At 38.2% G+C, this 13,941-nt stretch overlaps 1 protein-coding gene across 3 annotated transcripts in view; it reads right to left on the bottom strand.

Moving 5' to 3' along the window:
• The window catches only part of KAT6B (lysine acetyltransferase 6B), a 101,285-nt gene that overhangs the window by 20,467 nt on the left and 66,877 nt on the right, over window positions 1-13,941 (bottom strand). For all 3 annotated transcript variants that reach the window (XM_054276969.1, XM_054276968.1, XM_054276970.1), the window contains exons 11-12: window positions 12,987-13,148; window positions 10,581-10,674 (exon numbers count right to left, since the gene is read on the bottom strand). In XM_054276969.1, coding sequence (XP_054132944.1) covers window positions 10,581-10,674; window positions 12,987-13,148 — 256 coding nt within the window. The remainder of the gene's footprint in view (window positions 1-10,580; window positions 10,675-12,986; window positions 13,149-13,941) is intronic.

Genomic DNA, 13,941 nt, shown 5'->3' with positions numbered 1-13,941 from the left:
TTATAGAAAGCTTCACAGAAGAGGTTAGGGCTAAACAAACGTCCTTCACGAATAAAAGGAAAGGTAAAGATGACTGCATTACAGTCAGACCTACAAAAGGCACCCTTTGAGTGAATTAATTTGCTAACACTTATTTTACCTGTGCCAGTTGCCAGTAACCCCCTTGAGTGGAGGTTCTGTGTATGAAGTGGACTACTTACAAGCAGAGTGAAAGCATAAGCAAGAGAAAGAGAACTGAAGTACCCTTAAAAGCAAGACTTGTATGTGCAGAGGGCATCAGTTTGAATACCAATTGAATGAATAAATTTTTCAGTAGGTTAAGTGGCTTAGATGATCATTAACAACTCTGTATTGTTCTTGGTTTTATAAGCAATATCTTAAGTTATTTAAATTTACATTTTAAAAACTATTCAATAAATGACACCAAGAAGTAAATTGTTTCTACAACTGTAACTGCTGAATGAACTCCCTTCAGGAACTGCCTTTACCTTCTGGTGTTTAATGCTGACAGCACATGAATACTGGGTTGTAAATATATCTGCTGTGCACATTAGACATTACCTGCTTGCCTTACAGGCTCTATGTACTCTACAAGACCAAACTGACAAGACAGGAAGATGGACCAGGAGGTTTTGCCTAATATAATGAGTACAGTGAATATTCTCGGAATCTTCATATGGCACTGAGGCCAAGCAGAACAGACAGATGGCATCCATACCATTAAGCTCTGACTCTCAGCTGGGGTGTTAACCTGGCTGTTAACATAATCCTCCCAGACTCATGGCTCAGGAAGATTGTTATCACACTTGGAAAGTGACAGATGCCCTGGACAAAAACTGTATCAGGGACGGTTTTAGAGGAGATAAAGTTCCAGAGCCCAAGAGCTTTTCCTATCATTATTTTATTCATACCTACAAATGACAGCCTAGCAGTACTAAACAACATGAACAGAAGTGAAACAGGGAATTGAATACTGAGAAGCCAAAAGACATCTAAGAAATCACTGCAAGTGCTGTGTTTGGTCAGGTCAGACCATGACACACATAAGATACAAAAGATGCAAGCTGTATTTGTCTGACAGGAGCAGCAAAATGTCACTGCTGTTCATTTGCTAAAGCATGCTGTATAACAGGGAATTAACCAAATAAGACTTAGAAGAAAAAAAACCTTAACAGGTGGAGAAGATTATTATTAAATTTGGTGGTAATAGCTGGTTAGTCACATATACAGAAATTGCCTAAGAAAGGGCACAGTACCTACCAAGCATCAAACACAAATGTACCTATTGCAGCACACTTCAAAAAGCTAAGCCCAAGATACAGTAATTTGCTAACTATCTACTGTGACTCAAAACAGCAGTAAACAAGGGAAAAATAAAATTTCTTTAAAAGAAGGTAGAACTGACTGATAAAAATGCTGGCACTGGAAATAAGGCCTCTGTTAAGGAAGCCACAAGGCTCTCTGTGCCTCAACAACAGTGTGACAGGCCTTTGCCTTCTATGGTCTGGGCCATGCGTTTGGAGCAATCACTGCTGAAGACCAAGGCAAGAAAGCCATGGAGTACCTCAGCCTTCTTCATATACTGAGTAACCAGGTCCCCCACTTCATTCCAGACAAGGCTCACTTTTCCCTGTTCTTTCTCCTATCATCAATGTATCTATAGATTTTTCTTGTTTCCCTCAATGTCCCCAGACAGATTTAACTTCGGCAGATGGCTTTCAATGTTCACTAATGCCCTATAAATACAGCTTTGTTCAAAAAATACTTACTATCATTCTTAGCATGTTTAGCCTTGCCTTTTCACTGTTTTCATTGTTATCTGGAATAAAGATGCTCTTCAGTTAAAACAGCCTTAGCTTCTGTATCTGAAGTGACATGTCTGCTTTCTTCTGAAATTCTGATAAATGTACAGTGTCTTAAAGTTATATAAAAGTGATGCCCAGAAATCCCAAGAGGCTGATTTTCTTGGAATAATCTTAAGTCAACTAAGCTTGATTCAAAATCCATCTTCATTCCCCCCTCATCTAAATCTCAGCTTGACAGAATGCTCCTTATTAGTTATTTAGGAGAGGCCAAACTCAAGCCTTGGGGTCAGCAACATAATCAATCATCAAGAAAAGAACAGAAAATAAGCAGCAGCAGTCAGGCTTCCTCACAGATTTACAGCTACCACAGACACTTTAAATTCATTCCTAAAGAAAAAAAAAAAAAAAAAAAGAAGGGAAAAAAAAAAGAAGAAGAAGAAGGCAACTCAACCTTTCATCTGGACACAATGCATCTGTAAACATCACCCAAAACAATGAGGAGACTGACACAGTGCTCTGTACTGGGGTACACAAGTCACTCAGTCAAGCACAGAAAACCCCACAGCACAGAATGATTCAGCTGGGCCACCACATTTAACAAACTAAAGAGGCCTGTTTTACACAGATCCTTAAATCTTTATAAGTGTGGTTTGAGAATACACCTTTCCAATAAAGTCAATTAAAAAAACACTGTTCCTCTCCACCTCTGGTCTCGCATTTTCACCTTCCACTGTTTGCCACAGCCCCAGCAGTAACAAAAGAGTACTTTCAGGATTGTAATGTGAGATAGGAAGTACTCTTAATTAAAGCAAATTTTATCTTAAAAAAACCCCCATGGTCCCAACTTCATCCACACCTCAATTCTGTTTACAGACCACAGCAAAGCGTGACTGTGAACAACTCTTAAAAAGTGTGTTTATTCCTAGACTGTATTTCTGTTATATTTCAGTATTTGTTAGGGCAAACTGTAGAACATCTTAACATGAGATTTTGGAAAATAACAGTGCAAGAGCTGTTTAATGAATGCGTTCATAATTTCACAACCTAACTTTTAAAATGCTATTTCTACCACCTATTCATTTTTAATTAAAGTAGTTAGACATTAAAAAAAAAAAAAAATCCATATGATTGTCTTAAAGCATTTAGCAAAAAGTAACTTTTACCAGAAAGCAACATTTACCAAAATGTTACTTTCTGGCCAACAAAGTATTTGTCATAAAGAGATTAAGACTACCACTGTTATATAAACACATACCACACAAGTGGATCCAAGCACTTAGAGCCTCCTGCAGCTCAGGCCTGGCTCTAAACGGCAGGCAGGTATCAGACAGTGGCTCTCAGCACTTCCAGAAGCATACCAGAACCTAAATGCCACCTGTGAACACACTTCCTCTGATCTCTCCTAATACATTGGTTTCATTATATCATCCACCTTTACATTTTTTTAAATTGCTTTGTTTTCCATAAGTCAATTCATTAATTATTAGAAGAATTTAAGTTTTCTCAGTACAGGATCTATGTCTTGTTTCCATCTGAATAGTTTAAAATCCTCTTTAACATGTTACTTTGAGAGAAGTCTACACAGGTACTTACCACCAAGTAAGGCTACACAACACAAACTGTGTGAATTTATCATAATGAAGAAGAAAAACACATTTTCATGACTTCTACCCTCTTTTGCCCTCACAGCACTTTTCTGTTAATAGTTTGCCATTGTTTCCATTTTCAAGTATGCTTCAAAGAAGAAATCACACAATTTCTATACTGTAATGGCTTTTGCTCATTTACCTCATTCCAACTTCCTCCCAAAAAATGAAAGCACTTCAATCAAGAAAGCCATTCACCTTTTCTGATGCTCTTCCTTTACTGATATACTAGTTTTTCAGAGGCCCTGTAAAAACCTGAGGCAGCATTTTTACTCTATTCCACCACTTATTATCAACATGTTTATTGTATTTAAAAAGTGATTCATCTTCCAAACAGGGTTGACATTTTCCCAAATGGTACTATCTTACCAGCAATATGTTGCCCTAAATGAGAGGCCACATATTAGTCCATTACTAGTTTTAAGTTTTGCTCAATTAGATTTTTTTGGATGGCTGCACAAACATGGTGCTTCACAAAAAAAATCACTGCTTTTCAGGTTTCCACAAAGGAATAGCCTAATCTGCTGTTAAAGCAGAGAGCCTGGAAACACTACAGTGAGAACCACAGATAAGTGAGTTATAAAATAGATCTTTTGGCACAGCGACATTTTCAAACTTTCTTCATACATTAAAACACCACAAAGCCACTTTGGAAGATGAAACTAGAGGAGATTATTGTCCAACTAGACATGGAAACCTAGACTGACTCCTTCTGAAGATACTGCAAAAACCCAAGACATAGTAATGCATAAGAGAGAGAAAACTAAGCCCAAAATTGTCTAAAAGGAATTGTTGCTTTTAATCAAAAATAACCTTTTGTCTGTATCAGAAGACAGAGCTTTTCAATTAGAGGAGCCAGAAGGAAGTTGGAAATAACTAGCTGATCCTAGAAGTGTAAATGCTGTTTGAATTGAGCATATTAAAAAATAAGGGTTTTATTTTTGAGCTATATGCTCATCTTCAAGCTTAGCAGAAAGCCAAATCTTTTCCTTAGACAGAAACATTGATTTTACAGGCACCACCAGCTCCTTAACAAACTTGATGGAAGAACAAAACTCACTAACCACCAGAAGAAAATCTTATCCTTTTCAGTCTCCTTAAGCTGTGCCTGAAGACTAACCTAGGTTTCATGGAATGCAGTTTTTTCAGCTTGTTTCAACAGTATCTCAGAACTGCTGAGGTGTAAGAAATAAACACACTGTTCCCATTCTCACCACTAGAGGTTAATGCTACCTGTAGACACTTGTGGGACAGAAAGCTTCTCTGCCTACAGCAGCTCTCTGGGCTCAATGCACAATGCTTACCACTTCTGCATGGCTGGGCACTAAGCAGGGAACATCTTCCACATTTCCATAGAGAGATGCAGATCTTCTGAAACAAGTGCAGACTGGAAAGAATTCAAGAATGCACTTTACAAAGCTATGCATCTTTTTTTTTTTTTTGCCCATTCAGTACCTCATCACCATCCCTCACTTCTCAAGGAAAGTGCACACAGGATCATGTATAACAAACACTTTTGAGGACATCTGTACTAACTCCCCACACACTTTCAGCCCAGAATATTTCTGGGCTTTTGTGCTCAAAAGCCCCTCAGCGGTTAATGTGAACATGAGATTGTAGCTACTTGCAGTCAAGAGGACAGGATTAGAACTGAGAGCAAAGAAACGAGCTTTAGTTTCAGATCTTCAGACAAGTTCTTCAAAGCTGTGAACCACAAATAAACACTATTAAGAAGCAATGTAGGCTAATGAATGTTGCCACTGACCAAGCAAAAGAGCGGCTACCAATTATAAAACATCACTAATGGTACTGACCTCCTTTATCACTGCCTCTGATAGTTACTGATGAAAAACTTACTCATTTCGGAGGAAAAAAATAATTTTTCCTTAACAGTTTTCGCTGTCTTGTAGAGCAAATTTTTTTGCTTTGGAAACTTGCCTTTCCTGTGCTATACCTTAGCCTGCTGCAGTGCTATTATTGCTGCTGCCCTGCTGCTTCTGTACATCAGGACTTGAAGATTTACTCACCTGTTTGAACAGAACAATAAACAAAAACCAACATTTGACCAGGAAAAATACCAGATTTGGGGAAGTGAGCAAACAAGGACACTTAACAGAGCCGATTTTCCTACACCACAATAGAATTTCTCAGGTAATATAAATTCTATTTGTTTCTTCCACAGTCAGATTTGAATTGCCTTTCCCCATTACAGTTTTCTCACAAAAAAATCTGAGCTACACATGCTAAGTCCTAAAGGTAAATCAGGGGTTAAGTCAAGCTAAGGAAAAAAAAATCCAGCCTTTTCAAGTTGCATGCAATAAGTGATAGGAAGGTTTTAAAAGTTAGCATTGACTTTCCCACACAGACAAATGAACCAAAAAAAAAAAAAAAACAAACCAAAAACCCACAAAACAAAGAATGTATTTAGCCCAAACAGAATCCCAGCATCCTTAAACATGTTTCATCTCTTGAGCAAGAACAATAATTTCACAATGAACAGATAAACCAAATAAAAACAAGGAATTCTGAAGGGGAAGAACAAACTGCTACAATCAGTTGGACCAGAAACAGCCTCAAGATAAGTAACAAAAGGCTACCAAGGACTTTGCTTCTCAGCATTAAGCCCAGTTGTTTCTGTAATGCAAATGAACTGTCAATATCCTAGCCAGCACAGTTGGAAAGGTTTATCCTAACAGTCATATGCATTTCTTTTCTTCCAGCTGCTGGCTAGGCCTAAAGCATGGAATTTGCAATCCAGTATGCAGAAATGTGAGACTGTGACAAGATGAGCTTTGTGGAGTAGTATGAATCAAAAGACAACTTTAAACTTACAGCAAACAAATATGAAATACTGCTGTATTTCATTCTAGCAATAATGAACTCTGTGTTAGGTATGCCAAATAAAGAAATACTAGTATGTTCTGGCACTGCAGTCTAATGAATAGAAACAGAAAGCGTATGAAGATTGCAGGCTTTGCAAGAGCTCAAATCAGGAAAGCAAAGAAAAATGTCTTGCATAGGACTGCATAGAGAAGCTGCTAAAGTTCATAAAATAAATGGATCTGCACAGAGAGAAGCTCCAACCCTGTGTCTTCAGTGCTTGCACTGTCCCCAGCAGAGCAGCAGTACAGGCTGAACTGACAGGGCCAGCCAAAGGCTCACCCAAACGCAAGCACAGGAAAGCAATCCTTGGGACAGGAACCATAGCTGTGCATCACTGCAAGGGACTTGAACTGAAACAAACCCACAATGGGCTCTTAGGCAATAAAACCCTCATTCTGCTTCATTTCTGGAGCAACTTCAGCTGGAGCCTACTTGCCCCAAAACTTGATTTACAGCAAATATAAAAGATGGATGCAGAAGTCAATTATTCTCCCTCAGACAAAACCCTGTAATCACAATCCTGTAAATCCCACAGAATGCAAGAACAACAAAGAAATGAAAACAAAACAAACAGTCCAGACCCAAAAAGTTTGGCAGGAGCTTTCAGTCCTGTAAAAGGCAGGAAGGTATAAATGTAACAAGCAAATTAAGACCCCTATTCATCTTCAGGAAATGCTTTTTATGTTAGCTACACTCCAAGTGAAAATCAGATTCCCTATGCCTATGTAAAAAAATCAACCAACTGCTACAAAATAGTATTTAATAAAGCATACTTAGTGTAAACAAAGTGCAGACTTCATGTAAACCATTTTGTCTTCAGTATAACATGCTTCATGAAAATAGAACAGCTTAAAATGATTGTCTTAGAGTGAATGAAACAAAATGAAGCAGTATCAAGTCTTCAATTTTACAAATAAATAGTTTAACCATTTGATAAAATACTTAAAACTAAATTTTTCTTCATTTCTAAACAGCCCAACAAGTTTCTATCACAGTCAAAATCTCTAACTTCACCACAATTATTAATAATAAAAAAAAAATCTTACCAGGCTTTAAGAACACAGTTACAGAGAACATCTTTTAATTTTAGTAACATTTCTATTTAAATGATGAACGATATACGGAAAACTAGAAATTAAATTATTGCTGAAGCCACTCAGAATAGAAACCTCAGGCATTTTACAGCATGCCTGCTTCTCACAAGAGTTAATTTCCTCTTTTAAAAACTCCTCTTTCCCACAGGTGAGATTACAGATTCCTGAAGAGACACTCCAATGGACCTTTATAGTGGTGTCTACAGAGTAAGAAATACTGCTATTACCAGTTTGGATATGAAATACAGGTAAGTTTAAATGTAGTTCAGAAAATGTTAAGGTGAAAAAACTAAAAATCAGTGGTCAGAAGACAAATACGTATTTTTCCTTTAGCAAAATTAAAGAATTTATTTTCCCTTGCTAGTTACAGCATGACCATATAAGACTCATCTGTGAAAATTAAATTAGCTCAAGACAAAAGAATGCATCACAATCTAAACAAACAAATGCATTTCACTTACCAAAAAGAAGCAAATTTCTACCACAAACTACATTTTCAGCAGACTGCTGACAAAGCAGAAGTTGTGTAGTGGCTTAAAGGCTGTGTTTTTTCCAGCCTATCAAGTGTCTGGATATATACAAAATAATGTGAGCAGTCAACTGCTTGCACACAGTTTTTAAAATCTTCCCTTCTGTGGTTTGCAACCATCATTTTCTGAAAATTACTTGCTCAGTTACGTTTTTATTATTATAGTCTAAACACTGTTCTGGTTACTGTTAGAAAAAAAGACAAGTACCAGTGACTGCTTCACAGATTTCAAAATAGAGCAGTTTACAAGCATTATCCACATAACAAATGAAGACTTAACATTCAGAGCATAAAATTTATCTTGCTATGACTTTATGAGAACATGACAGTCTAGATAATGTCACTGGCAAAGAATGCTTTAAACTATGATAAACTTGGTCGGTTCAAGTTTAGAATAATAACTGGGGGGGGTTTATATCATATCTTCTCAAACCAGTTAGAGCAATTTATACTCAGGAGACCACAAGTGAACAGGAAGAGTAAAGCACAAAGAAGATGGGAGTTAGTCCAAAGGCAGAAACCATCAAATTACAAGAAAAAGAGTAAATAATTCATTCGGAAGGGTTTTCCTGTAAAAAAGATTTTGGGGTCACTAATTCAAATGAAGCTAAGCCCCATTTCATGGCATTCAGCCTCCCTCCTGAAAAAAGATACAAACACATTGTAGGAAAATTAGCCTTGAAAGTTTTCCCTTCCCTTCTACATCTAGGGAAAAGCAGCCACAAGCAGTTCCCTCACTACCTTTTAGGTAGTTTGCTTCTTACTCACAGTACAGAGCCAGACTTTCTCAGTCATCTCTTGGTTCCTCATTCTGTTGGCAAATGAAACAGACTGATTCCCAGGAAGTTAAGGGAACCTCTGTCCAGAAAACAAAGGGGAAGTACTGAAGGACTGCCTGTGTGCTACTGAAGTGGGTGGTCTGGTAGCCACAGCAGAAGCCAAAGGTGTCCCTGGGCTGTGCCCAGTTTGTACAGCTGCAGCCCTCACCTGTGATCTGAATGTGTCTGCAAAGAGGAGGGTCTAAGAATAGCACCAGAGAAGCTCCAAGCAAGTTATCACATAAAACCTAATGATTCAAACAACCCCATGTACTTTCAGATTTTTCCAGAAGGACAAGAAGGCCAGAACACCCTATTGATTTTCCCAGACTGAGCAGCACAAGGCACAGCGGCAGAGCACACATCCAGAGAGACACAGCATAGTCATACCCTGACCTTCTGTGGAATCCACAGGTTTCATGGCAGTGCCATCAGTTTTGTATTTATAACCATTGCAAATTCAACCAGAATAACATTTTTTGAGAGGGAGAGAGTGATACCAGAGAGTAAGAAACAAAAGAAAAGCCTGGAAGTACTTACCAGTGCCCACTTAAGAACTCCTCACCTCCTTTGCAAAAAAGAAAGGATTCTAATCTTAAAACAGGGCCAATTCCTACCTAAGTAAGCTTAAAGTTGTCTCCACAGATCCAGAAATACACGGCACTTCTCACAGCCTTTGCTAAAAGGTTGCAGAAGGCACACAATGGAACAGCTGCTGTGTTCCAGTCCAGTGACAGCTACATTTCAGTGGTGGATTAAGTGGTCCAGAACCATTTTTACCTAACTCACAGGGGTATAGTGAAGGCTGCTTATAAAGCCATGCAATGATGGGACATATTAAGAACCTTTATACACTGTAACACAGTCATGCTGGGTACAACACTGCAAGAACAGAACTTGAAAACTCTACAGTTACAAATGATTGTCTTTGTCCTGCTGTTACACTGCAATGTATTATTATTTGCATTTTAATGTTCTTGCATACACCTTCAGGGCAGGAATCCTATTATCTGAACTATCTCTACCCTCATGTAATTCTACAGTGCCTTATAAAACATAATAGTGAAAGGCAACCACATACAATATATACTAACTCCTTATCATCCTCCCTCTAAATTACAGTAGATAGATTTAGGAGTAATGAGGACACTCAACTGAGAAGTTTCCTTAGATAATTTTGTTTGGAGTTCCCTTGCACAAAAAGATTTGGGGAATAAAAAAATCTATATTTAAACCAGTGTGCCTGAAGCCTTCTAACAGGTCAGACAGCTCAGCAAAATAAAGCAGCAAGTACGTATACAGCCACTAACACCTACACCCTTTCTGGCAACAATTTTCACTACGAAGGTGACGGAAACAAAAACCAAAATACTTTTCTTCCATGGGGCAATTCTTCAATTAAAGCTTTTTTTTTTTCTAAAAAAAGATACAAGCTAAAAATATTAAAATTGAGAGAATGCATCCGACTAACACCTTCTTAGCTATAATCACAAATAATTGCCTCTTCTTATACTAATGAGCAAAGCAAAATGGAAAGTAATTTAGACAATTCATTCAGGGTAATAGCTTTGTGAGCTAATATTACTGCCGGGAGATCCATTCTCAATTTCCTCGAGTACAATAACAGAGCAGCACTAAGTTTTTCACTTCAGGGAGCTTTTCTATCCTATGTAAATATAAACAGAAATCCCATTATCTATTGATAAAAACAACAGAGTGAGTTAAATAAAGTTTCACATGTTACACTTTCATATAACAGCCATCAGCTCCTTGGATCACAAGTGTAAATAAAACACTTCACTTACTGAAATCAATGAGAAACCTTCCAAATCCTTGCCTTTGGTATTGGGGCATGATCATTATGCAGGAGACATTGTACTTCTGCTGGCAAAGCTTTTCCTGTGGGAAGGAGAAACAGATCAAGTATGTCAAAGCACTGCTGAAGTGGGCAATTGCCTGCACCTGCTACTGTCCTTGTAAAATATCCCAATAAGGTGAACAGATGCATGGGTTCAGTACCAAAGTCAAATAATTCCATGTTAATGTCTAATTTTAAGAAAAAAGTATCAAACATACCCTGAAGGGTTGTCCACCATTTTTTTTTCACTGTCTTTGGCTTGGGGGGGGAGGAATGTGGGGGGTGCAGTAGGTCACCTCTGATGCATCGAGCGTTTTGCATGTAATCACAGTCTTTTATACAATTTATTAGTATTGTTGCTGTTACTGTTCAATTTCTTATCTAATTGCTATTTCCAGTAAATTGTTATTCCAACCCATAACCTCTGCATTTTGCCTCTCTTTTACTGGAGGGAGTGGGGAGTGGCTGCATGGGGTTCAATTTCCAGCTGGGCTTAAACTACAATGATGAGGAAAAGGCTGAGGTATTTCATGCCTTCTTTGCCTCAGTCCTTAACAGCAAGACCAGGGTACCCAGCTCCCTGAGCAGGAAGACAGAAACAGGGAGCCCCTGTGATCCACAAGAAAATGCTAAGTGACCTGTCATGCCACTTAAAATATCTACAAGTCCAGAGAGCCCAAGGGAACTATTGGAAGAGCTCAGGGAGCCACCTTCCACCATTTACCAGCAGTTCTGGTTAACCATAAAGGTCCCATTTGACTGGAGGTTAGCAACTGTAAAGCAAATAAAAAGTGGCAGAAAGAGGATTTGGGGAACTGCAGGTGTGTCAGCCTGACCTCTTGAGCCAGGGGAAGGTCACAGAGCAGATCATTTTGACTGCCATCATGTGGCCCATACAGGACAACCAGGGAATCAGGTCCAGCCAGCTTGGGTTTATGAGAGGCAGGTGCTGCCTGACTAACCTGATCTCCTTCCATGACAGGGTGACTCACTTGGAGGAGGAGGGAAAGGCTGTGGCTATGTTCTACTTGGGCCTTTCTCTTATCCCCAGTAAGCAGCGACATCAAGGGAGCATCAAGGGAGGTTCAGATTGCATGTTAGGAAAACTTGCTTCACTGAGAGGGTAACAAAGCATTGGAACAGGCTGCTCATGGAAGTGGTAGAATTGCCATCTCTGGAAATGTTCAAAGTACTTGTAAATGTGGCACCTGGGAACACTGTTTAGTAGCAACCATGGCAGTGCTGGGGTAACAGTTGGACTCAATGATCTCAAAGGTATTTTCTAACATGAACCATACTATGATAAGGAACAAAAAAAGCAAGAGACTCACTTTAAGGTGCAACACCTTAAGTACATGGAGAAAATACTTGGCTAAATAAAAGTTGACATGTCTGTCACAACAAGTTCTGACTGACATTACAGACAGTGTAAATTGTGCCTACATGTCTCACTTGAATTCCAGCAAGGCCCACCTCTCAGAAGGATGTGGCCAGACATCCAAGAGATCACTGTATAATATCCAGATACTCTGACAAGGCTTCTCCTACTATTTTCCCACAAATCACTTATTCAAGAAAGAAAATATATAGTCAATAGGAGGCAGCAATACCAGGATCAGCAAGTAATGAGTTTTTGAGTAACTGTACCTATTCAACACAACCCTTAGGGGCAAATTATGGACAATAATGGAAGCTTTTCCCATTGCAGGCACATCTAACTATAGTTCTCCATTTTTCTTGGTCATCTTTGTCAAGATAGTTCACTTAAGTATTATTTTTGTCAATAGCAGCCATCTATTACTTGAAAATCAGTACTACAACTGAGACATCCACTCTAAACAAGGGAGGCACCACAAAGTCAGGCAATGCATTTTTACATAGGAGCAGCAAGTAACTGCATTAGATCAGACTGCACACAAGAGAGCAACAGCACTGCCCATTTACATCTAAATAGCCAGCTGGAACTGCCAGCAGTCAAGCCATGAAAACACATCAACATTCCAAATACCTGCAACTTTTACAAGTTAGATTTGGCATACTAATGCAAAAATGTTGGGGAAGGAAAAAGATTTAAATATTCAACTGAAACCACAACAAATTCTGGAAACAAAATCCCCAAACAAGAAAAAGCCTGCCCCCATCCACATGGTTGAGCAAATTCTGAATTTGCATCAGTCAGAGGCAAGAAAGTACAATATATTTGAGACAATGCACATAATATTCAAGATCTACAGAGAGGCTTTCAAGCTTATGGGGTTTTTTCTGATTTCTGATTTTTCTTTGCTTTTGGGAGAAGCATTAAGAAGAGCAGGATATTACAAATATTAAATAAACCCACTTTTAAAATTTTTACCTTAGAGAAATATCCAACTAAATGGCAGCCTTTCTCATCATTTTTTGTAAGTACATAGAAGAGGAATGGTTCAACATCATAATACAACGTTTTGTGGTCCAGAAAGAGTTTAGCTAACAAACAAAGATTCTGACAATAAATTTTGCTCACATTTCCATCAACCTAGAAAAGGAAGACAGATGCAGTTATTTCCATGGCACCAACAAGTTAGGACCCAACAACTTATTCAATCAGTCATATCCAAAAAGGAAACATGAACAGTGTGGTGTTACAAAAAACAAACAAACAAACAAAACACATAAAGGTTCAAAAGAGAAATGCCCCAGTTTCTGCTTAAATAAGAACCCTCCAGTAGGTGCTAATTACTTTCCTTTTTAAAGTAACCTCTGAGTATGTGGATTTATTAAACAAAGTAACTTCACCTTTTAGCTGCTCAAGACCGACTTACCTCTTTCATTTTATTCCTGGAATGAAAATGAGTATGACTGGGTATGACTGGCCGACAACAAAAACACACTAGTTAAAACTGCCTGAAATTTTGGTTTGCTAGAAGGCAGTGGAGTACAGCAACTTTTTAAAAAATCCCACACAAAGAAGTGTATTATGTTGAATCCTTAAGATGTAAGGCCAATAAATGAGTAGCAAATTACATATCAATCACATCAATGTTTTGGATAAATTAGACAAGACAAAATTTCCATGCCAGGTTAAAATGCTATTGAGCTAGAGAGGTAAATCTCCTGGCTAAATACTACAATTAGTCTAGGTATATTATGAGTGAAAAGAGTCAAGCTGTGATTCAGACAGCTACAGAAAAGCCAGACACAAATGCAGATTTCCTAGATCAATTAGGTACTTCCTGAAAGGCTCAGTCAAAGGCAACACATTTTTGAAATAATCTTAATGGAAAGGTTTGCTTGTACTGATGTTTTTGATAATGACAGTAGCTGTATTT

Source organism: Melozone crissalis, unplaced genomic scaffold (genome assembly GCF_028551555.1).
Source record: "Melozone crissalis strain CALT ecotype California unplaced genomic scaffold, PUWL_Pcris_2 ptg000019l_1, whole genome shotgun sequence".
Lineage (NCBI taxonomy): Eukaryota > Metazoa > Chordata > Aves > Passeriformes > Passerellidae > Melozone > Melozone crissalis.
The sequence above is the reverse complement of the archived record's forward strand: the minus strand, read 5'-3'. Positions and strand labels throughout refer to the sequence as shown.